The sequence below is a fragment of the Delphinus delphis genome, chromosome 2 (genome assembly GCF_949987515.2).
Source record: "Delphinus delphis chromosome 2, mDelDel1.2, whole genome shotgun sequence".
NCBI classification, from domain to species: Eukaryota; Metazoa; Chordata; class Mammalia; order Artiodactyla; family Delphinidae; genus Delphinus; species Delphinus delphis.
Genome location: NC_082684.1, coordinates 98,032,356 through 98,056,054, shown reverse-complemented (window position 1 = coordinate 98,056,054; position 23,699 = coordinate 98,032,356). Strand labels below are relative to the sequence as shown.

The 23,699-nt window shown below is 43.3% G+C and overlaps 1 protein-coding gene across 4 annotated transcripts in view; it reads left to right on the top strand.

The window, feature by feature from the left end:
- Nucleotides 1-23,699, top strand: part of WDR37 (WD repeat domain 37) — a 61,347-nt gene that overhangs the window by 11,470 nt on the left and 26,178 nt on the right. For all 4 annotated transcript variants that reach the window (XM_060005251.1, XM_060005250.1, XM_060005249.1 and 1 more), the window contains exons 2-9: nt 1,700-1,877; nt 5,529-5,625; nt 8,978-9,073; nt 9,372-9,436; nt 12,741-12,876; nt 13,803-13,874; nt 17,905-17,949; nt 20,078-20,154. In XM_060005251.1, coding sequence (XP_059861234.1) covers nt 1,740-1,877; nt 5,529-5,625; nt 8,978-9,073; nt 9,372-9,436; nt 12,741-12,876; nt 13,803-13,874; nt 17,905-17,949; nt 20,078-20,154 — 726 coding nt within the window. In that variant the 5' untranslated portion in view covers nt 1,700-1,739. The remainder of the gene's footprint in view (nt 1-1,699; nt 1,878-5,528; nt 5,626-8,977; nt 9,074-9,371; nt 9,437-12,740; nt 12,877-13,802; nt 13,875-17,904; nt 17,950-20,077; nt 20,155-23,699) is intronic.

The following is a 23,699-nucleotide window of genomic DNA, read 5'->3' as shown; positions in this document are numbered from 1 at the left end:
ATGTAACCTATAAAACTAAAATTTTAAGAAGAAAACATAGAAAAACTTTGGGATTTAGGACTGGTCAAAAGTTCTTAGGCATGACTCTAAAATTATCATTCTTAGAAGAAAAATAATTGATCAGTTGGACTTCATCAAAATTTAAAAGTTTTGGGAGAGTGGAGTTTGTGTGAATTATATCTCAATAAAGATTTTAAAAAACTTTAGTTTTTTTTCTTTAAACATACAGCAGTCTCACTCTTGGGCCTTCATCCAAAAGAAGTAGAAACTTAAGTTCACACAAAAGCCTGCATATTATTGTCATAGTAGCTTTATTTACAATAGTAAGAAACTGGAAAGCACCAGAATTTTTTGCAGTAGCTGCACGGTTAAGACAGCTGTACTCCATCCACACTGGAACAGCACCAGCAATCAGAAGGAGGTGGCTGTTGGCTCACATGGCAAGGGGACGGGTCCTGTGAGTGCTAAGCTCAGAATCTCCAGAGGGCACATACTCTGTGCTTGGCATTTGTATAACGTTCTACGACAGCAGAGTTGGGGGATGTATGGCTGTGGGGTGGGCTTCAGAAAAGGTGGGATACTCTACACCTTACAGAGTGAGGACCCAAAGATACTGTCAGTAGTTGAAGAAGGAAGAAACATAAGTACATACTTAAATTACATGCACTAAAATAGATAGATTGGGAGAAGGAGGGACCAATAAGAGCAAAAAATGAGTAGGTAATGTCCAAGACGTAAATCTGCAGTTGAAGAAGGAAAATCTCATGTGTAAATATATTTCTTAGAATCATATTAGCTGGGACTTCCCTTTTGGTCCAGTGGCTAAGACTCTGCACTCCCAATGCAGGGGGCCTGGGTTCGTTCCTTGGTCAGGGAATTAGATCCCACGTGCTGCAACTAAAGATCCTGCACGTGGCAAGACAGATCCCGTGTGCTACAACTAAGACATGGCTCAGCGGAAAAAAAAAATAATTAGCTAACAGTGATGTGATTATATTGGGAGGAGGAATTGATAATAGCAGGAAATGAGTAGATAATGTCCAAAATGGGTAAAGGACAATGTTTGCATTATGTGGATATTGGAATGCCGTGCAGGTATGCTGTGTAACGGCGGCCCTGACCACAGGTGTGTACTGGGAACATGGCTGGTTCCAAGCAAGAGGCATTGTGAGTATGAAGGAAAACGGGGAGCTTACGAACTGAAATACCCCGTTTGCGTTTTTTACGTTGACTAAAATGATATTATTTTAAACATATTGGGTTAGATCATTAGAATTTCACTTGTTCTTTTTTTAATGTGGCTACTAGAAAATTTATGATTACATGTGTGGCTTGCATTGGATTTCTCTTGGAGGGCATTGCTCTAGAATCTGTAGCCTGGAAAATTCAATTAGGATTGGTTCCCTCTGGGGAGTAGGCTGAGTCTGCCCAGAGTGGGCTAAGGGAGAGTTGTTATTTTAAGCCCTTCTTTGCTGTTTGATTTTTTTTTAAAGGATGTTAATGAAGTTTGATAAAAAGTTACCTCTTTAATAAAGGCTGTGGTCTCTATCTTAAAACATGATAATTTATCACATTCTAATTTACATAATAAATGTTAACATAGTAAGGAAATTTGCAATGAAAAGTAATCATCTATTTTTCCTTCATTTCAGTTTGCTGTGTCAGAAATAAAGTACTTGTTTTTCCTGCTCCTGTTTAGCTTCTTGCAGGAGTGACCAGGATATCACCTTTCAGAAGTAATGCCCACAGAAAGCGGGAGTTGTTCAACTGCTCGCCAAGCAAAACAGAAACGCAAATCTCACAGCCTTTCCATACGAAGAACTAACAGCTCAGAGCAGGAGAGGACTGGCCTGCCGAGAGACATGTTAGAGGGACAAGTGAGTGTCTGGTGAAGATGTGGATCATGTTTGCAGTGTTTCAAACATAGCCAAATATATGCAGGTCTCCAAAGTAGAGAAAAAGTGTGGGTTACCAAAACACACAGCCTCCCTCATAAACCAGTTAAAACTGCTGTCAACAGCTTACACAGAGACAGAATTCGGTTTCCAGGTTAATGTGTTTACAGTACTTAATAAAAAATGTGGGTGTGACAGTTTGGACTAGTTTTTATTCTTTGTACAGGTGAATTGACAGTGTAGTTAGGTTTTCTGTCTCAGAGTCTCCAGAAGAGAAGAGAATCAGGTATAATGATCTCTTTCTATTCTCTGCAGAGTTTTTGGAATCTGATGTTTCAGTAACTTTTCTTGGCTTTATCCTGTGTTTGCTGTAGTTGAGTGTGTTATCTGCTGTTTATTACATTATGTCTTTCTGATAATTTGGTACCACCTTTGATTAAATGATCTAATATTTTATTGATAAGTTTGCTTTTACTTTTCCTAGTTCCTTTATGATGAAGAAAATGTTAGATTTTTAAAAAAACATTGTCGTGAAGCCTAAATAAAATACATGTTATGATAAAATAAATTATAGCTACATCTGCTATATCTTTACATAGGCGTAAGTATATATGTAAAAAAATAAATACATATAAATTTATAATCATTCTTTTGCAATTAGAACTAATTCATCAGCCATAATGTTAAAGGAAAATATGGCTTAAATCTGAGAAACTGGCTCATTTGCATATTGACTTTGTTAGAAGCAAGCCGGGATGTGGAGGATGTGTTTCTAGGAGGCAGCTGTGTGTGCTTGGAACCTAGCGCCGCCTTTTCTGGCATGTGGTAAACGTTCACTTAATGTCCTCTTATGTGTTGACTGGATGAATAAATGAAATGGTTGCATTTTAACTTAAATTTGGAAATAAAATCATAGATTTAAGGGGCCTCCAAAATGGCTTTGATGTTTTTCGTGAGCTCGGATGGCCGTAGCAAAGCATCGCAGACTGGGAGCTTAAACTGCAGACACTGCTTACTCCCTGTCCTGGAGGCAGAAAGCTGGAGGTCCAGGTGTGGGCAAGTTGGTCCTCCTGAGGCCTCTCTCCTGGGTGTGGATGCCATCTTCTCCCTGTGTCCTCACAAGGTCGCCCTTCTGTGGGTGTCTGTGTTCTGATCTCGTCTCATAAGGAATGTTTGAATCAGAGCTGTGCAGTGGAACTTCTGTGATGGAATGTTGTAGATCTGTGCTATCACATATGGGAACCAAGAGCCACATGTGGCTAGTGGGACTGAGGAATTAAAAAAATTGTAATTAACTTACTTTTAAATTTAGTCAAATGTGTCTGTTGGCTACCCCCTTGGATAGTGCAGGTAGTCTAAGATACTTTTAAGTTGTTAGATTTACTTAAATTTCAAGCAGTGACAATTCTACAGCCATGTCTGCTGGCATCTTCTGTTGGTAACACCATGTTCTCAGGGCCTTCTGCACTGTCCCCGTTGTGATGTAGAGCCAGCAGGTAGTTGCATCTCGGGGTAACCCTTTATGAGGGTCATTCAGAACCCTGCGGGCGGGTCGGTGCCTGCTGGTGGACGAGGAGCTCCCTTGTGGGCTGGTGGGGGTGCTCTGCCCAGTTCCGTGGCAGCAGGACGGTGGTGACGGCGTTGGGCATGGGCACTTGGCATGGTAGGCAAGGGGCAGACTTCGGGTGCGAGAGGCCAGTGATCAGGGCATCTGAGTGGAGCCGTAGGTCATTACCCTAGACAGGGTTGCAGTCAAGCTGTCAGTTCTTGGGGAGTCTTTATGGGAATTTTGTGTCTTGGATTCACGAGTCGGAAGCATTTGAGGCACTGGTGCTTGGCTCAGAGGTGGGAGGCCCGTGTCTACACCGGGAAGCATCAGCTGAGGCCGGGAAAGGGGCCTCCTGCCTCCTCTTTCACGTCGGCTGTGACAAAACACAGATTCTTTTAGAACTTTACTGAATCGTAGCTTTTGTGTCATGAGTTTTCTCAAATGATACCAGAAGTTCAGCACCTCTCACTTGGGGGCAACCGCAGAGCTGGGCTGTGCTCCGCTTGCCTCTGGTCGAGAAGTTCCCCTTTCACTGCACGTCTCCTTGATTGTCTTTATTTTATCAAGTGAAGTTAATGCTGACATTGTCTCCCTTTACAATTACATCTTACATGAAGCTGCATTTACCATTCGAAGTAAAGGTAACGTTTCAGTTGCTGAATAATGACCTTAACATTAAATACTGTGAGGGTAGGTGAGTAGGAATTGATACACAGAAGAGGAGATTGGCCTTGGGAGGGGCCCACAAGGCTCTCAACTGGTGCCGCCCCCGCCCCCTTGAGGAGGGCTAAGTGGATGAGGGGTGCGGGAGAATGGGCAGGGGGAGGCCACAGGCAGGTGGACAGGGTGTCAGACGTTAATCGTGATGGTTTATTTTGCATTCATTGTTATTTTAAGATGTCGTTTCTTTTTTTTCATTGGTATTTTAGAGGGTTGTTGAGAGAGGCTTATCACCAATTCTCCCAGATTGAATTTTTAAACAAGTGGCGTCACATATCTTTAAGTAGCTTGTAAAGTTGATGTTCATGTTCTGTGATTATTTCAAAACATGTTGCTAAACGTTGGTATCATTACAGATCATTTTGCCTAAAATTCCTATCTTCCTAAGAAGTTAATCTGAGAAAGGATTTAATAAACATTATGTCTTATTTTTGTATTTGCAACTCATTAAACATCAAAAAGTTTATGCTGCATATAAATTTGAAAACTCACTTGGAAAATTACATTGGCATCAGTTAACCATTGAAACATTATTTTAGAAATATCTTTTAAGAATTTTGTTTGAAAATAACTCTTAAGTGGTAGGGTGGGGCACATACAAAATATTGTCTAGGCCGCACTCTCAGGAGGTTGGAGTGGAACATAGCCTCTGTCAGTACCAGCAGTGCCTGGAAAGTGAGTGCCTAAGAACACAGTTGGTGCTTAGGACACCGGGCCCAGGAAGCTGCTGCTGCTGCTTCCTTTGACTTCCTGCCTGGTGGGGGCAGGGTGCTGGTGGTGGGCAGAGCACCTGCGAAGGCCTGGGAGCTTCCACGTGGGTGTTTTCATTTAGCCGATACACGTTTTGCTCTTACAGCTGAGGGTTCTTTTCCCTCCTTACAACAATCTTCTAGGTATTGAGTAGAGTTACAGGAAATGATCCAATTTATTTTGCTTGAAGCACAGTGAACATGAGGACTGTAAGGTACATCTTCTATTAGTAAACAGCTTATTAAAATTAATTTATAATACCATATTCTAGAGCTTAAAGGCTTTTTATAACTTCATTTTCTACAAATTTGGGAGTTTTTGAATAAGGTATGCTTGTTTCTTTCCTTGTGAAAGGAAGTTACATGTTTGAAGACATGCTTGGTCTTAAATCTCATGCCATCCTGGGTAACCATTTATACAATTTGATTTTAGTTTCATCTGTAGAAATTAGAAACTTTAAGTTCTTTGAGTGTTTATGTATAAGAAATAAAATATGTAAAGATGTAAAATAAGAGTTTAAATAATTCACTTTGGAAAAATTATATTGGTGCTTGGTGTCAGAGTTTCTCGTTCACTCTTTCGTTCCTTTTAAGCAGAATCTTCTTTTTCTACAGGATTCTAAACTGCCTTCCTCGGTTCGCAGTACTCTTTTGGAACTGTTTGGTCAAATAGAAAGAGAATTTGAAAACCTTTATATTGAAAACTTAGAATGTGAGTATCTCTCTTATTTTAAATACTTTTATAACTTTTCACTTCTCCATACAAATATTTGAGAGTTTAATTTATGGGTAGACATTCACCTTTGTATTCCTTTTCTGTTCTGCTTTGACAAACTGTAGGGGCTCAGGATGGCACACGTTTATTATCTGACTGCTCTGCACACTCAAGTCAGGGTGTTGGCAGAGCTGTGCTCCTTCTGGAGCATGAGGAGGAGTGTGTCTCCTGCTGGTTTGGGTTGCGATCTCAGTTCCCTGTGGTGTGAAGACAGAGGCCCCCATCTTGCTGGCATTCCCCCTGTCCTTGGCTCGATGGCCTTCCTTCCTCTTTATCTTCAAAGCCATCAGTGGCAGGCAGAGTCCTCCTTGTCCATCTCTGATTTACTCCTAGGGACACGTGGGAAGGATGGGCCACCTGGGTCACACAGCATCATCTCCCATCAGAGGTCCTTCACTTCAGTCACACCTGCAGGGCTCCTTTGCCACCAGGTCATGTGTTCACAGGTTATCTTTGGGGCAGGCAGTATTCTGCTGACCACACCTGGCAATCTGAATTATGATTTTATGAAGAACGAATGCATCTTATAACTTTCCCTACACAAAGTATACTATAAATTAAGAAAACATTGATTCATTTCTTTAAAATATACTGTGTTTAGAGAACTTCCTAAAATGTGTGTGTTATCTGTTTGACTTATTAAAGGTAAATCAAAAGAACTTTTAATTAGCTTGGCTTTAGATTTTTTTTTTTAAATTTTAGAAACAATGTATTCATTTGCTTAAAGAGTCAAGCAGTGTAAGAAGGAAAGATCTACCTTTACCGCCTGCCTATAGGCCCATCCCACACTGCAAAGGAAAACATTTTCTGCATATTTTGCTTTTAGTTCTTCTCACGATAATTTTTGTTTTGTTTTGGACTTTATCCTCTTTTTTTAAATGTCTGTTAAGTTTTAAGGACGTACTTTCCAACTTTCCAGCCTTAACACTTAAGCAGTGATTTTGATACAGAGACTTCCACTTTCTCTGAATCCAGGGATGCTGCCCGGATGCTAGTTTAGAGTTGGGCAGGTTGGGAAGTCCCTGGCACGACTGATCCATTACCTGTGTCATTCACCATAGCAGTTTTGTTTGTTTGTTTGTTTGTTTTGCGGTACGCGGGCCTCTCACTGTCGTGGCCTCTCCCGTTGCGGAGCACAGGCTCCGGACGCACAGGCTCAGCGGCCATGGCTCACGGGCCCAGCCGCTCCGCGGCATGTGGGATCTTCCCAGACCGGGGCACGAACCCTTGTCCCCTGCCTCGGCAAGCGGACTCTCAACCACTGTGCCACCAGGGAAGCCCCATAGCAGTTTTTGATGGAAGGTTTTTCTAACTGCTTTTCCCTGGGAATGATTTTCCCCACGCCGGCTGTCCTTCCTTTCTCCTGCATGTCGTCCTGTCCTGGCAGCCAGATCATCAAATCCTAAGAGGAGGGATGGGGAATTTTCTCCATGTGTCTCTGGAGCTGGTAGCCAGGCATTCACGGCCACAATTAAGAAAGCAGAGGTCAGAAAGGCAGGGTCCGTCTGTGGGCTGCCTTGGCTTCTTGGTCATGATAATTTTTGTAAATTGAAATAATCTTCTATTTTAGCCATGTCAGCCTTAGGCCACATGCATTTATGCTTCACTGTCAAGCGTTGGGAAATGAACCTGTCCTTCTTTACCCTCTCACTGTTCCATTATCTTCAGTTTTTGTTATTTTTTTTTAAATAATTTTTTAAAATTTATTTATTTATTTTTGGCTGCATTGGGTCTTCGTTGCTGTGTGTAGGCTTTTTCTAGTTGCTACTCTTCGTTGTGCGCGGGCTTCTCATTGCAGTGGCTTCTCTTGCTGCGGAGCACAGGCTCTAGGCGTGTGGGCTTCAGTAGTTGTGGCACGCAGGCTCAGTAGTTGTGGCTCGCGGGCTCTAGAGTGCAGGCTCAGTAGTTGTGGTGTACGGGCTTAGTTGCTCTGTGACATGTGAGATCTTCCCGGACCAGGGCTCAAACCCGTGTGCCGTGCATTGACAGGCGGATTCTTAACCACTGCGCCACCAGGAAAGTCCAGTTTTTGTTATTTTTATAGAGCTTGTGTTTATAAAATTTATATCATGCAAATGTAATCATAATCAGGATTTTCATGTTTTTTAAGTTGTTTCCAAAAATTGAATACTAATAAATAGCATTTGCATTGTTAAAATATTTTTCACTCTAGAAGTAATTGGTGTGGATCAGTGGTGAAGACAGTGTAATCCTGTGTCATTTAAACTTTGCTGTTGGAAAATTTAATGTTTTAATATTGGATTCTCTTATAAGTCCACCTTGAAAATTTACAGAGTGAGTAATTATGCCAACTTTTTATCAAATAAAAATTAGGTACCGTGTACTGCATCTGATTTTAAGGGTTTGTTATCAGAGTTGTAGCAACCCAGGTATTACTGAATTTCCATTGTGATCTAAGGCCTTATGTTTTATGAGTTGATGCAGTTTGTTCAAGAAAAACTATAGGGCTACAAACAACTAATGCTGGAGGTACTTGGAGTTTACACTGTCAGTTGCTTAATGGTTTTGGTGGCTTCCTGCTGCCTGTGAACATGTCCAAATGCTCAGGCTGGATCTGTTCCGAGCCTTTTGCCCTCGGCCTTCCTTCCACACCACCCTCCCCGCCCTCCCTGCCCTCCCTGTAGCCTCAGCACACTGTGGGCAGCCTGGGCAGCGGCAGGCACAGAGCCCAAGTGCTGGCTGCATGCGCGGCTCATGGGATCTCAGTTCCCTGACCAGGGATTGAACTGGGCCCTGAGAGTGAGAGCGCCGAGTCCTAACCACTGGACCGCCAGGGAACTCCCAAATGTTAATTTTTTTTTTTTTTTTTCCCCTTGAATTTTTAATCTTTGAGGTATATAATCCTCACTGTGCCCTGTGGTGCCAGGCAACAATAGTTAGGTTTTGTTATTGTATGTTTTTTCCCCCCAATTTCAGTATTCTCAGCTAGTGTTTTCAGTATTCTCAGTAAGTGTTTCATTGAGTTTTGGACAGTGTCAGAATAACATTTTTAAGTGCATTGAATAAAGTACAAAGGACACGAACTATGTTGAAATCCAAGAGCCCTGCTTGAGGACCCGATAGCACAAGGTCTTTCTGGTGTGGGAAGTGTGGTGGGCTTTTTAGTTTTGGAATGATGTCTTGAGTTTTTTGGAACTCTGTAAATGTGACCTTGTTTACTGGGATATCATTCCTGTGTTTGTTTAGACAGTACTAATGTATAACATTTTTATGTGTTCACTTTTGGATTTGGTGAATATACATCAAAAGTACATGTTTTACTTTTCAGTGCGCAGAGAAATCGAGACTCTTAATGACCGTTTAGCTGCCGAAGGACAAGCAATCGATGGGGCAGAGCTGAGTAAGGGCCAGCTCAAAACCAAAGGTAAGGCTGCCTTCCCACAGGACTCACCCTACACATTACGCTCGGAGGGAGTTTGGAATTTAGTGGAGGACAGAACTCACTTCCTTTCTGCAGTCATCAGGACTTGGAATAATGTAATTTGGGTGTGGGTGTAGAAGGAAGAGGAGGTTTCGGGAAGCCCCATGTCCCATGCCCCTGGCTTGCATTGTCTTCCTGTGTGGAACAGAAGGTGGGGCGAGCTGTCTCCCTGTCCCAGCTCTGACGTTCATGGTGCTTTGGTTGTGTGATTGTCTTGACGGTTGGTTCTGTGTCTCTGCAGCCAGTCACAGTACCAGCCAGCTTTCTCAGAAACTGAAGACTACCTACAAGGCCTCCACCAGCAAGGTACGTGTGGCTCTCAACCTGTCACGTGTATGTAGGGTGTGCACATATGTGCGATAGAGAGAAACCTAATTTTTAAAAGGAGTATTGTCGATGTTAAGTGGCCACAGTGCATAGACACCTGGACGTTACCTTTGTTACTGCGGCTGATACATTATGTGTTAGTGTGGTTTTTTTTTGTGGGAAAGTACATTTTGTATTGTTATTTGGCTTGATATGGAGATTCTGAATTTGGAGAAGCTAATAAATGGGTATAAAGCAGTGGAACTTATGTTCTGAGCTGTAGTTACATTTTAGTTCACCGCTTCTTTAATTTTCTAAGTATGATCAAGAAATGAAGGTCTGTGTCCAAGGCAAATAGAGATATTTGTCATATTTTGCTTTTTTAAAAATTATCTTCTTCTGACATTCTTAAAGTGGCAAAGATTTAATTATTTGGGAATTAATTTATCTATGGGGGAGTACTGTTATGAAGTAATATTTTGAGGTAATTTTGTGTGCATCACCACGTTGGAGTATTTGGAATAAACAAAAGATAAATTAATCACCTAACCTTAATGAGTGTACATTACTTTTGCTAAACCTTAGAAAAAAGTTGAAATTTGTGGTGAGTCTGCTGTGAAGGCTATAGTTAATGTTAGCTTTTTACTTTTCCAATTTGCTCTCTTCAGCTTAAAGTTACTTATGATATCCACAGTGAGATGAACTGCAATTCAAGGAGCAGCTTCAGTCTTACGCTATTTCTGCTTATTTGAAAGTCTTTGGTAATTTTTTGTTGTTTAAAAATCTGAATATTGCTGACTTTTTGTGTTTCCTTTGATTACTCTAGAGTGTAAGTGGCTAATTAAAATTTTTTTATTCTGTATTATCTAGCTTACACTTAGTAGTTTTGCAGTTTTTAATAAATTAACATTAAAGTACTTCTTTAAAATGTCAAGTGGGGTTATGTTCTTCCTTATCTAACTTCTTGTTATATTGTTTTGAATTATATTGTTTATTCCAGTTTATGTATACAGTGTATGGTCTTAGAATTCCAAAACTTTGTGATCATTCCTTTTTTTTTTCAATTTTATTTATTTTTGGCTGTGTTTGGTCTTCGTTGTGGTGCTCGGGCTTCTTATTGTGGAGGCTTCTCTTGTTGAGGAGCACGGGCTCTAGGTGTGCAGGCTTCAATAGTTGCAGCATGCGGGCTCAGTAGTTGTGGCTCACAGGCTCTAGAGCACAGGCTCAGTAGTTGTGGCACACAGGCTTAGTTGCTCTGTGGCAGGTGGGATCTTCCGGACCAGGGCTCGAACCCGTGTCCCCTGCATTGGCAGGCGGATTCTTAACCACTCCGCCACCAGGGAATTCCCTGTGATCATTTCTGAAGTAGAGGAAGAAAGGATTATATAGAGTTACCCCTTACCATGAGTAGTAAAACTTAAGAATTGGGCAAAGGTAAAAATATGTACAATAATTGCTTTAAAAGAATGTGTTAGACATATTTAAAGCCCCAGTCATTTTAGAAACTAAAAATTCATCTGGATTAGAAAAAAACCATCTTCATAGCACTGTGCACCCATCTTAAAGAGTGAAGGTGAACATGGAGATCTGGCGTGTTTTGCCCTGGCCACAGGGTGAGTTCTCATAGTGGAGCCGGGAAGGCTTCTCACTCCCCCGCAGACCCACCCTTCCTGGGGGCCTGGGACTCAGCTCTAAGGCCTGTTGGGACAGCGCCACATTCTAACCGGCCAACCACTTTATAGGAACTTGTGAAATTGTTCACACAGGTTTTTATAAAGATAAGTATCTTTTGCTGTGAAAAAGCCTGTTTTGGTTTTTTAGAGCACTTTAAGTTGTATCTCAGTGCAGAATAATTCAGAAGCATCCTTCTGCTTTTCCATCACAAATGTTCCCTGGGAGTAATTCAGTCTGTCTTGTGGGCCTCTTTGCAGTTGTGTCTGAGTCCACATTTTTAAAGTAGTTCATAGGTGGTCAGAGTATGACGGACACCTGGAAGCAGCACCTGAGACCGTTTGCGCAGTATCATCAACTGCATGCCCTCTCCCCATACTCCTCTGGAAATGCAGTCGGCATGAGGCTTGGCCATGACCGGAATGTTGGCCGTGACCCCAGTTTCTGCTGGTCGAGTCGGGGCGGTTTGTGTCTCGTAACAGTGCTGTCTGGGAAGCTTCCCACCGCTCACCGTGTGCTTTGCCCCTGCCCCTCCTAAAGGCGTCTGAAGGGCACCAGAGGCACAAAAGCACTTTTCCTTGTGGAGGGACCGCATGGTGTTGCCGAATTGGGTGGGATATGAGCTTTCAGAAGGAAGAGGAAGGTGAGGGTGTGAGGTTGAGCAAGGCCTTCTTTCTTTTGGAAGCTCATATTGTATCCTGCCCTTCTTTTAAATTTAAACCCAGTCAGTGGACCCTGTTTATTTAACTTGTGGAAGAGTGGGTCTCTCCGTTGTGCATCTGTTTTAGTCTTTCACTGTATCAGGAATCATTTGAAGGCTCATCCTGAGGTGGTGGAACAGTGGATTGTGTTTTAAGCCTTTATACTAAAAATAAATTTAGATACATTTTTAGGGCTTTGCTAATAAATCAGTGTTTAAAACAGCTCTGTAATACCACCCATTTTTCTTTTTCACTTGATTTTACGGTTTCAGTATTCTGATTAATTTAATTATTCTAATTTAATTAAAAGCTGAAAAGCCATCTTTTATCTTAGACAGTTTAGAAACCAAACTCTTTGTGTTTAATTAGCATCTTCCTCGTGCACTTATAAAAGAAAGTGAGAATTATTTGCTGTTTGTGTCATACAGGAGCAGAGCGACAGCCCTTTCCTAGTGCAGGGCCGGTGCCGAGCCCATGCTCAGTAACCTCATCTATTACAAGTGTTGTCTTTTGTTTCCTCCCCTGCCTTGGACTCTTTTCCTCCTGATAATATGTGGTTGGTATGAATTACCAAAAATAAAAAAGCACAAGTTCCCAAATAATAAGAATAATTAGCGTTAAGGGTTTGGGGTATACCTTCCTAAGTTTTTTTTTTTTTTGAAAATTTGGATATTTTGTCTGATGGTTTGGATTTGTGAGAGAGGACGTGTAAGGTACACAGGTAGGCAAGCATTGGAAGTGGGGGGATCGTGGGGCTCTTCCGAGGCCTTCATAAGGACTTTCTTCCTGCTGTGTGAGATCCAGCTGCACCTATGTTGTGTTGAGCACATTTAAAATTTTCTATTCAGTGATTTATGCATCTTCAAGACATGCTGTCTTATTTTTTTTTAACTTAAACACATTCGCTCAGTACATTACCATCACAATTTCAGATCGTCTCCAGCTTCAAGACCACCACGTCCAGGGCAGTGTGCCAGCTCGTGAAGGAGTATATCGGCCACAGGGATGGCATCTGGGACGTCAGTGTGGCGAGGACGCAGCCTGTGGTGCTGGGGACCGCGTCTGCCGGTGAGTCCACACCAGCCTCACTGCTGGCAGCCGTGGCCTGCCCTGGAAGCAGAAGTGGCCGAGTGGCGTTGAAACCTAAGCATGTAGAGGAGTCCGCCGTCAGGAGCCCCAGGGTGGTGTTAGAGAGACCCCCCCCTTTCTCCTCATTGGAGAGGAGATGCTTTTGAGAGCTAGTTAAGGTGCGTAACCTAATAATCCTTCAGGAAAAAATTCCTAAAATTAAAAATGTGCTCACTTGTGGAAAATGACTGCCAGCCTGTGAAAAGTTACTCACTAGCTCCTACCTTTTATAGTGGAAATAGGAAATGCTAATGTCATTAGAATGATGAAGAAAGTTCTTTCTTTTGTTTAAGACTGTGTTCATATGTGAGCACCCCAGATTGTTTTGGAAATTACAGTTTCAGAAAAGAATACAGAGACCCTTTTCTGATATTTCTGAAATCTCACTTGGATAATTGGCATTTTGTTTCAGGTTTCCCTTATTAAGTCTCCTTTTTATCTTTTTATTACTGTGCCCAGAGAGGAGAGGTCCAAAGAGCATGTATTATCTCAAATAATTTGTAACTGGATTTGGATGCTACTTGCATTTGAATATAGCTTTTGATATTCTGAAAAGTCTTAATATTTCAACAAAATAACGAGCCCTTGACTCAAGTGACCCCTGTGTCCCAAGTCCCCAGCCTGGTGCCGGCAGTGCACAGTGCCTAGGCATTCAGGTCTCTAGGTTCCCCCTGCTGGTTCTGTGGCCTCGGATGGGTCACCGGCCTCCTATCCTCTCGGATCAATTGGATCACAGAGGAGTTTGAGCACAGTTGCACGAGGTACTGGTGGTGATGTAACTTCTCAGTTTTAGAATTTTTATCTTCCTCTTTTATTAAAAAGACCATAAAATCGGCAGCTCACTCATGTTCGTTTCAATCTTGCAGATCACACGGCTCTGCTCTGGAGCATTGAGACGGGGCGGAGCCTCGCCAAGTACACGGGCCACGTGGGGTCAGGTGAGCAGTGGGACCACGGAGCGTCCTCTCCCAGGGAGGGCCAGGCCTCTGCCTCTGACTGTGTGAGCTTCACGAAGGGGCAGCTCAGCTCCCTGAACAGCGTTGTCCCAAGGGTGGCGTAGAAAGCTGGCCACCTGTGCACACTTTGGAACTGGAACATGTGCACTAGCATCATGAACTGTGTTCCATTGGGAGGGTCCTCGGTGCAGAGGTGCTTTGTGCGTCAGCCCCTGGGATCCTGGTGGGTGTGGATGTGGGGCTTTTTCCTGTGGGCACTGGTGGGCAGATGTCTCTGTTCCTCCCAGCGCCCCGGCTCCAGGCCATGTGCCACGCTGCCCCCCGGCTCACTCACCCCTCACCCCTGCTGACAGGCTTGGCAGTGGTGTCCGCCCTCCGCCTCCACGGACTTGGGTGAAACCCCTTCCTCTGCGTGTCTTCCGTCCTGTTGGGGGAGGGAGTACCTGCTGTCCTGTCAGGACCGTGGCCAGGCTCCTCCTTCTCTTAGGGTACCTGCTCTCGTCTGTCCCTGTCGCCTCAGCGTGAGAACCAGCTCCTACCTTTCCACATGGAATGTCCCCGCCCCACATACACTCCTGCCTCATCTGCCGTCCCCTCCAGCTGGGACCCACTGTCTTCCCCCAGGTCTGTGTCTGGGTGGCTGCTGTTGCCTGCAGTGGATGTGACAGGCTAAATAGACAACCTAAACATTAAAGTGTTAGCCAGCCTGTATAAAAAATTCACAGCAGTCTCCTGCTCATCCCTCCTCACTCCTCATTTTCACTTCTCAAAAGGTGACCACTTTTAACAGTTTTAAATAGTTTGCTTTTTTCTTCTATTTAAAAAACTAGTCTATCTTATTATTTCTTAATTTTGGAGTTTTCTACAAGGAAGTGACTCTTATTAAGGAGAAGGAGATTGGCTCACTTCCTCCCTCCATCCCTCTGTGCTCCTTGTCATTGTGAAATGGTTACGGCTCAACTTCCATTTAAATGGATGTTCAGGTTTTACCTACTTGTGGCTGCATCCATATAGTTCACAGCTCCCAAGCACGTACCTTACTTGCAATCCCCAGTTTTGCTTCCTCTGAAGGGAAAAGTGGCCTTTTATTTTGGTCTTGTTTCGTGCAGATCTGCCTGAAATGTGGCATTCCCTGCATGTCTGTGTTCCTTTGCTGTCACTCTGGCCCCTCCCTGAAGCCTCCCCTCCCTCTGACAGTTGGTGCCCAGGACTGTAGCACAGATGCCTGCAGTCTACCTCCTTTGTCCTCCTGGGCTTTCTCTCCACCTCTGTCCTCCGTTACCTCCTGTCTTCTGGACCCTGTTCTTTCTCTTTCTCCAGGGAAGCCTGTCTTTCAGTAGCTTCCTTCTTAAAGGGTCTTACAGGAAAAATTTTGAGACTGTAAAATGCTTGAAGAATGTATTTTACCTTTACACTTGATGGGTAGTTTGGCCGAGTATAGTCTTCTATGTAGGAAGTACTTTTCTTTGAAAATGAAGATAGTGCTCTGCTGACCTGTTTTTTTCTTTTTAAAAAATTAAAAATTTTTTTTTTCTTATAAATTTATTTATTTTTGGCTGTGTTGGGTCTTTGTTGATGCACAAAGGCTTTCTCTAGTTGCGGTGAGCAGGGGCTTCTCTTGTTGCGGAGCTCGGGCTCTAGGTATGTGGGCTTCAGTAATTGTGGCGTGTGGGCTCAGTAGTTGTGGCATGCGGGCCTAGTTGCTCCATAGCATGTGGGATTTTCCCAGACCAGGGATTGAACCTCTGTCCCCTGCATTAGCAGGCATATTCTTAACCACTGCGCCACCAGGGAAGTCCCTGACTTGTTTTTTCATAGCTTTCAGAATTGATATTAAAAGTCTAATAATGCTCTTTTGAATCTTGGTCCTTCATAGGCAGTTGGATATTTGTCTCTGGAAGACTTTAGGATTTGTCTTTTAGGTCTTCTTACAAAAGCATTGTGTTGGACATTTGGTGGGACTTGGCGGTCTAGAAATGTACCCCCATGTCCACTCAGTCACCTGCAATCACCCCCGTGTCCACTCAGGTGCCATCACCCCTGTGTCCTGTTGGCCCCCTGTGGTCACCCGTGTGTTTGCACCCTGGCGTTTCCCGGGTGCCTCTTCTCACTGTCTTCCGTCTCTGTTGCTATGAGTTTGTGCCTGTTTCTTTCTAGACTTGTCATGCACTTAGAGGAGTCTGAGGAGAGAGCAGAGCACAGGCTGCTTTGGGCACTGTCTTTGTCGTGTTTACGCCCTGCTTTTGCTTTTTCCACCTGGTGGTGCTGATTGTGTGACTGAGTTACTGTAACAGGAGAGTGTGGAGCCCTGGGGTTTTTAATCAGCACAGCTCCCTGCAGGTGGGTTGACGTGCCTAGCGCCTGCCTCCTTCCTCTTGGGTCCTCTGAGCAGAATGTGCCCACCTGTGGACTGGCGGAGCTGCCTCCAGAGAGGAGGTGCCCGAGGTTTGTGCCCTTTCCCCCCACGCACCCCCTAACCCCTGGCGTTAGGGAGCCGAGTGGAGCCGGCCGGGTGGGGGCATGTGTCTTGTTAGACACACACGATCTTGGAGCTTGTTATAAGGAACTGTGGTCTCTGGCCCCCTCTCTTCTATTCCTCATGTGGCTGCTGTGAGTGACATTAGCTGTGCTGTGAATAAGCTGCTGGTGGGGCTGTGGGTTGGCCCGACCCGCTGACTTTGGGCTTTAAGGCCTCGTTGCACCCACACATGCTGGGGTCCCCCCGCCCCACGTAGTGATGTTGTGCTGTTAACGTCTGTGTGAACAGTACTGAGAATAAACTGGCCCTGCAGCTGGTGGTCATTGGCGCCCACCATTTGCCAGATTCTTGGCTAAGCACGTTGCCTGCGTTCTTCACTTAAACCTTGTGGTCATCTGTGAGTATTACAAATGTTCCTGCTTGCAACACTGATTTGCTGGAGTTCACATAGACACCAGAAAGTAACAATTGATGGTTGAAATTGGGAGCATTAATACTGTTTGTTAGTAGTGTTTATTTGGGGCATTTTCTACTTAACATTTTTAAGGCAGTCACAGTTTTCACCAGCTCTTCCCACAGTTCTCTCTGGTCTAGTGTTAATGGTAAAAGAGCATCTTCTAGCATTTTTCAGATTCTTAGAAAAGTATCAATCTAATGGCGTACCTGACAGAGTCTTAGTGGAAGAGAGAACTTGCTGAGGTTTGGGAAGCTCCCTGTACGTCCTGTGTCTGGGCTGTGGGGGGTGTGGGCTGGCTCTCCAGTGCCTTGGGTCGGCATGTGTTGGGGTGACAGGGAGCTGCCGACTGGGAACAGTGACCTCCACCCTTCCAGCCTCTCGTTGTCTGCCTGAGGAGAGCTCCTTGGCAGGCAGGCAGGCTCAGGACCGGTCAGTCTCCGGGCAGTGTTGTCATGGGGCCGGAGCCTCCCCAGGACACCTTGGGCAGATTCCTGCATCTGGAGAGGAGACTGGGAGGGTATCATAACTGTTCTCATCTGGTCCCGATCCATTCCGATCCGAACCGTCCCTAGGCCATCAGGGGCTTGCCTTCTCTGAGTTCCTGAGTCTTATGGAACAGAACAGACTGGGTTTTTGGAAGGGTCGGCTTGTGGGCAGCTGGGTAGGCAATAAACAGTGTGCACCACCGTAATCTGCCTCTGCTTGTTATAATTATGTTTTCTTTTTTCATCCTGGTTTATTTTTAACTCTAGGTGACTTCCCTATGTATAAAAAATAGATTATTAATATCCTTTTTCTGTGTAGCCTATTCTTGAGCAGAATATTTAATCCTATTCATATTTAGTTACTTTGTATTGTATCTCTCTTCTTTTTTTTTTGGCCCCGGCATGTGGCACTACCTCTGTTCTCTTTAACTTACGTGTTTATTCATAGTTTAACTGAATTAGGATATTTAATATTGAACTATCATAGTTCCTTTAGTTTTTAAATTTAACTTTGCAATACATGCTATAATTATAATAAATATTGATATGTTCTTATTTTAAACCTGTTTCTGTAATATTTTTATTTTGCAGTAAATTCCATTAAATTTCATCCATCAGAACAGTTGGCTCTCACCGGTATGTTGATTTTGGTTTTTTATTTATTGAACGGTTATTGCTGATCTGAAAACAGCTGTCATCATTCCTTTCTCATCAGTAGCATCAGGCTTAGCCACACCTTTCACAGAAGTTAGTCGTTAGTAGACATTTTACAAATTGCACGAGAAATGAATAAAGAAAACTATACTGAGGGGTACTTTTTTTTTTAAATGAGTAGTGGATTGCAAATTAGGTGAACTTTTAATGTCAACTTGAACTCGGCCACGTTCTCCTGGAGGTCTTTTTACAAAGCCCGTCCCTGCCACCCGCTCTTCCTGCTTGTGGGAATGTGCTCGCTTCTCTGACGCCGTCGGCACAGAGATGAGGAATTTAGCAGCCCCGAGTCGGGCTCTCTGCAGGCCCGCATCTTTACTCCTTCCCAGGCAGTTCTCCTGGAAAGAGCTGTGGTACCTTGGGTTTGTCTTCATTTCACGTAGTTTAAAAACACCTTGATTATAGGGACTTCCCTGGTGGCACAATGGTTAAGAATCTGCCTGGCAATGCAGAGCACACGGGTTTGAGCCCTGGTCTGGGAAGGTCCCATATGCTGGGGAGCAGCTAAGCCCATGCGCCACAGCTACTGAGCCCGTGTGCTGCAACTACTGAAGCCCATGCACCTAGAGTCCTTGCTCTGCAACAAGAGAAGCCATTGCAATGAGAAGCCCGTGCACCGCAACGAAGAATAGCCCCTGCTCGCCGCAACTAGAGAAAGCCCATGTGCAGCAACGAAGACTCATTGCTGCCAAAAATAAATAAATTTTTTTAAAAAAGCCCGTGTGCAGCAACGAAGACCCAACACAGCCAAAAATAAATAAGTAAATAAATTAAAATAAAAATTAAGAAAAAATAAAATGACACCTTATCATATTGAGTTTTTCCATAAAACTGTCTGACACCTGTGGACCCCCATGGTGTTTTGGGGACACGGATGGTAACCTGAAGGACGAGTGTTTGTCTAGATAAGAGGTCAGCAAGCTTTTCTGTAAAGGACCAGAAGTAACTGTTTTCATCTTGAGGCCACACGGTCTGAGTCACAGCTGCTCAGCTCCGTTGCCACGGAAGCAGCAGAGATGGTGCACGGATGAGGGGATATGGCAGTGGGCAGTGACCCTTGTTTGTGTTTACAGGGTGGGTGGCTGCCTGGATTTGGCCCATGGGCCAGTTCTGCTTACCCCAGGACAGAGGACAGAAGTGGGACTAATCAGTGCTCTTACACTCAAGTCAGTCAGGTGGCAGGGTCCTTTGAGGGTCCAGTTTTAACAGGCCTCCCCCACAGAGCTAGTGGATGCCTGAATCAACATCTGGGGAGTAAAGGAGGCCAGGAGTTTAACCTAGTTATGTGGGCCATTTGTTTTGTGGTTGGGAAGAGACAGAGACCAGTGACAACCAGGCTGGAATGAAGGGGATGAAATCGAGACACGTCAGGAAGCTGCAGTGGGAAATGGAAACATAAAGTAGTGGCCTGGAGAGTGGAGCGCCAGACGGGGGTTTGGACAGGATGCTGACTCGGAAGGAGATGGGCAGGTCAGGCACTAAATCCATTCGACGCCACAAGACACGTGCCGCCATTTGCTGCCTTGGGGAAGCTGTGCAGCCACGCAGAGAAGGTGGGGTTCAGACAGTGCTGTCGTGGGGGCAGTGGAGGTGGCCCTTTCGCACGTCTGCGGGCCTGCCTGTGCCCCTCACCTGCCCTCTGTTTTTTCCCAAGTCCAAGTATCGCCTTGCGGCCTGGCTGGTGATAGCAAGGTCTCAGTACCAGGGGCTGCATAGCCAGCTGTGGGGCGCATCCAGGTTCAGTGAATGGGAACGTGCCCTTGAGTTATTTTGGGTTTCTGTTTTCTTAGGTTGGCCAGATGGGAAATAAAATCTGCAACTTGTAAATTTTCTCTGAACCTTCACAGCTTTCCTCCCTAAGATGAAGGGGGGTTATTTTTATAGATAATCATTATCTTTGTGTACTTTTGCTATTCTCAGTAGCATTACATAGTCTCAGAAGTAGCTGTTTAAGTATAGTCAGTCACTTGCAATCCCTCAGGTACAGAATTTAGCAGGAGCCTAGCCAGTGCATGTTTGCACCTCGGGTAATTTCCCCTCTTTCTCTCCTCAGCTTCTGGAGATCAGACCGCCCATGTCTGGAGGTATGCGGTTCAGCTGCCCACTCCTCAGCCTGCAGCCGACACTAGTGTAAGCAGCACATTTACTTACCCTGAAAGCACGATATGGGGTATGTTGGTAGGTTCTGGATGCTTGTGAGTTTTAGGATAAACTTACAATTTGTGTTGTGGGCCGAATGTGTGTGTCCCCAAAACTCATAGGTTAGATAGAGTAGAGTCCTAACCCCCCATGAGGCTGTATTTGGAGATGGGCCTCTAAGGAAGTCATTAAGGTCAAATAAGGTCACAAGGGTGGGGCCCTGATCCAGTAGGATCGGTGTCTGTAGAAGAGGCACCTGAGGGCTCCCTGTACCTTCTCGTTGCACGCACCGAGGAGAGGCCATGTGAGGACACCTGCCAGCCAGGACGCGAGCACTCACCACAGCCAGAGGGCTGGCCCCAGCCTGGCTGCTGAGCGGACCAGGGCCGAGTCTTTGTCTGTATCCGGGTGTGTTTGCTTTCACTTTCCTTTCCACAAATGTTAAACGTTTACATTACTTCTTTAAAATTTTATGGTTAAGTTATACTTCTTAATATTTTATGTATTTTATTTTAGACAACTTGTCTGTCTTTCATGTGAGGTAAATCCTGTACGTCACTGGTGCATGTGATATCATTTGCATGTGGGTAAAGTTTTTTTTTTTGTGCCTGCTTCCTTTTTTTTAAAATTTAATTTTATTTATTTTTTTATACAGCAGGTTCTTATTAGTCATCCATTTTATACTCATCAGTATATACATGTCAATCCCAATAGCCAATTCATCACACCACCACCGCCCCGCCACTTTTCCCCTTTGGTGTCCATACGTTTGTTCTCTACATCTGTGTCTCTATTTCTGCCCTGCAAACCAGTTCATCTGTACCATTTTTCTAGGTTCCACATGTATGCGTTAATATATATTTGTTTTTCTCTTTCTCACTTACTTCACTCTGTATGACAGTCTCTAGATTCATCCACATCTCTACAAATGACCCAATTTCGTTCCTTTTTATGGCTGAATAATATTCCATCGTATATACGTACCACATCTTCTTTATCCATTTGTCTGTCATTGGGCATTTAGGGTTGCTTCCATGACCTGGCTATTGTAAATAGCGCAACCATGAACATTGGGGTGCATGTGTCTTTTTGAATTATGGTTTTCTCTGGGTATATGCCCAGTAGTGGGATTTCTGGGTTATATGGTAATTCAGTTTTTAGTTTTTTGAGGAACCTCCATACTGTTCTCCATAGTGCCTGTATCAATTTACATTCCCACCAACAGTACAAGAAGGCTCCCTTTTCTTCATACCCTCTCCAGCATTTGTTGTTTGTAGATTTTCTGATGATGCCCATTCTAACTGGTGTGAGGTGATACCTCATTGTAGTTTTGATTTGCATTTCTCTAATAATGAGTGATGTTGAGCAGCTTTTCATGTGCTTCTTGGCCATCTGTATGTCCTCTTTGGAGAAATATCTATTTAGGTCTTCTGCCCATTTTTTGATTGGGTTGTTTGTTTTTTTAATATTGAGCTACATGAGCTGCTTATATATATTAGAGATTAATTCTTTGTCCATTGATTCATTTGCAAATATTTTTTCCCATTCTCACGGTTGTCTTTTCGTCTTGCTTGTTGTTTCCTTTGCTTTGCAAAAGGTTTTAAGTTTCATTAGGTCCCATTTGTTTATTTTTGTTTTTATTTCCATTACTCTAGGAGGTGGATCAAAAAAGATCTTGCTGTGATTTATGTCAAAGAATGTTCTTCCTATGTTTTCCTCTAAGAGTTTTATAGTGTCTGGTCTTACATTTAGGTCTCTAATCCATTTTGAGTTTATTTTTGTGTGTGGTGTTAGGGAGTGTTTAATTTCATTCTTTTACATGTAGCTGTCCAGTTTTCCAAGCACCACTTATTGAAGAGACTGTCTTTTCTCCATTGTATATCCTTGCCTCCTTTGTCATAGATTAGTTGCCCATAGGTGCATGGGTTTATCTCTGGGCTTTCTATCCTGTTCCATTGATCTGTAGTCTGAAGTCAGGGAGTCTGATTCCTCCAGCTCCATTTTTTTCCCTCAAGACTGCTTTGGCTATTCGGGGTCTTTTGTGTCTCCATACAAATTTCAAGATTTTTTGTTCTAGTTCTGTAAAAAATGCCATTGGTAATTTGATAGGGATTGCATTGAATCTAGATTGCTTTGGGTAATAGTCATTTTCACAATATTGATTCTTCCAATCCAAGAACATTGTATACCTCTTCATCTGTTGGTATCATCTTTAATTTCTTTCAACAGTGTCTTACAGTTTTCTGCATACAGGTCTTTTGTCTCCCTAGGTAGGTTTATTCCTAGGTATTTTATTCTTTTTGTTGCAGTGGTAAATGGGAGTGTTTGCTTAATTTCTCTTTCAGGTTTTGCATCATTAGTGTATAGGAATGCAAGAGATTTCTGTGCGTTAATTTTGTATCCTGCAACTTTACAAATTCATTGATTAGCTCTAGTAGTTTTCTGGTAGCATCTTTAGGATTCCCTATGTATAGTATCATGTCATCTGCAAACAGTGACAGTTTTACTTCTTCTTTTCCAGTTTGTATTCCTTTTATTTCTTTTTCTTCTCTGATTGCCATGGCTAGGACTTCCAAAACTATGTTGAATAATAGGGGCGAGAGTGGACATTCTCATCTTGTTCCTGATCTTAGAGGAAACGCTTTCAGTTTTTCACCATTGAGAATGATGTTTGCTGTGGGTTTGTCATATATGGCCTTTATTATGTTGAGGTAGGTTCCCTCTGTGCCCACTTTCTGGAGAGTTTTTATCATACATGGGTGTTGAATTTTTGTCAAAAGCTTTTTCTGCATCTATTGAGATGATCATATGGTTTTTATTCTTCAGTTTGTTAATATGGTGTATCACATTGATTGATTTGTGTATATTGAAGAATCCTTGCATCCCTGGTATAAATCCCACTTGATCATGGTGTATGATCCTTTTAATGTGTTGGATTCTGTTTGCTAGTGTTTTGTTGAGGATTTTTGCATCTGTATTCATCAGTGATATTGGTCTGTTGTTTACTTTTTTTGTGACATCTTTGTCTGGTTTTGGTATCAGGGTGATGGTGGCCTCATAGAATGAGTTTGAGAGTGTTCCTCCCTCTGCTATATTTTGGAAGTGTTTGAGAAGGATGGGTGTTAGCTCTTCTCTAAATGTTTGATAGAATTTGCCTGTGAAGCCATCTGGTCCTGGACTTCTGTTTGTTGGAAGATTTTTAATCACAGTTTCAATGTCATTGCTTGTGATTGGTCTGTTCATATTCTCTATTTCTTCCTGGTTCAGTCTTGGAAGTTTATACCTTTCTAAGAATTTGTCCATTTCTTCCAGGTTGTCCATTTTATTGGCATAGAGTTGCTTATAGTAGTCTCTTAGGATGCTTTGTATTTCTGCAGTGTCTGTTGTAACTTCTCCTTTTTCATTTCTAATTTTATTGATTTGAGTGCTCTCCCTCTTTCTTTTTTTTGCTACTCTATTTATTTTTAACATTTTTATTGGCATATAATTGCTTTACAGTGGTGTGTTAGTTTCTGCTTTATAACAGAGTGAATCAG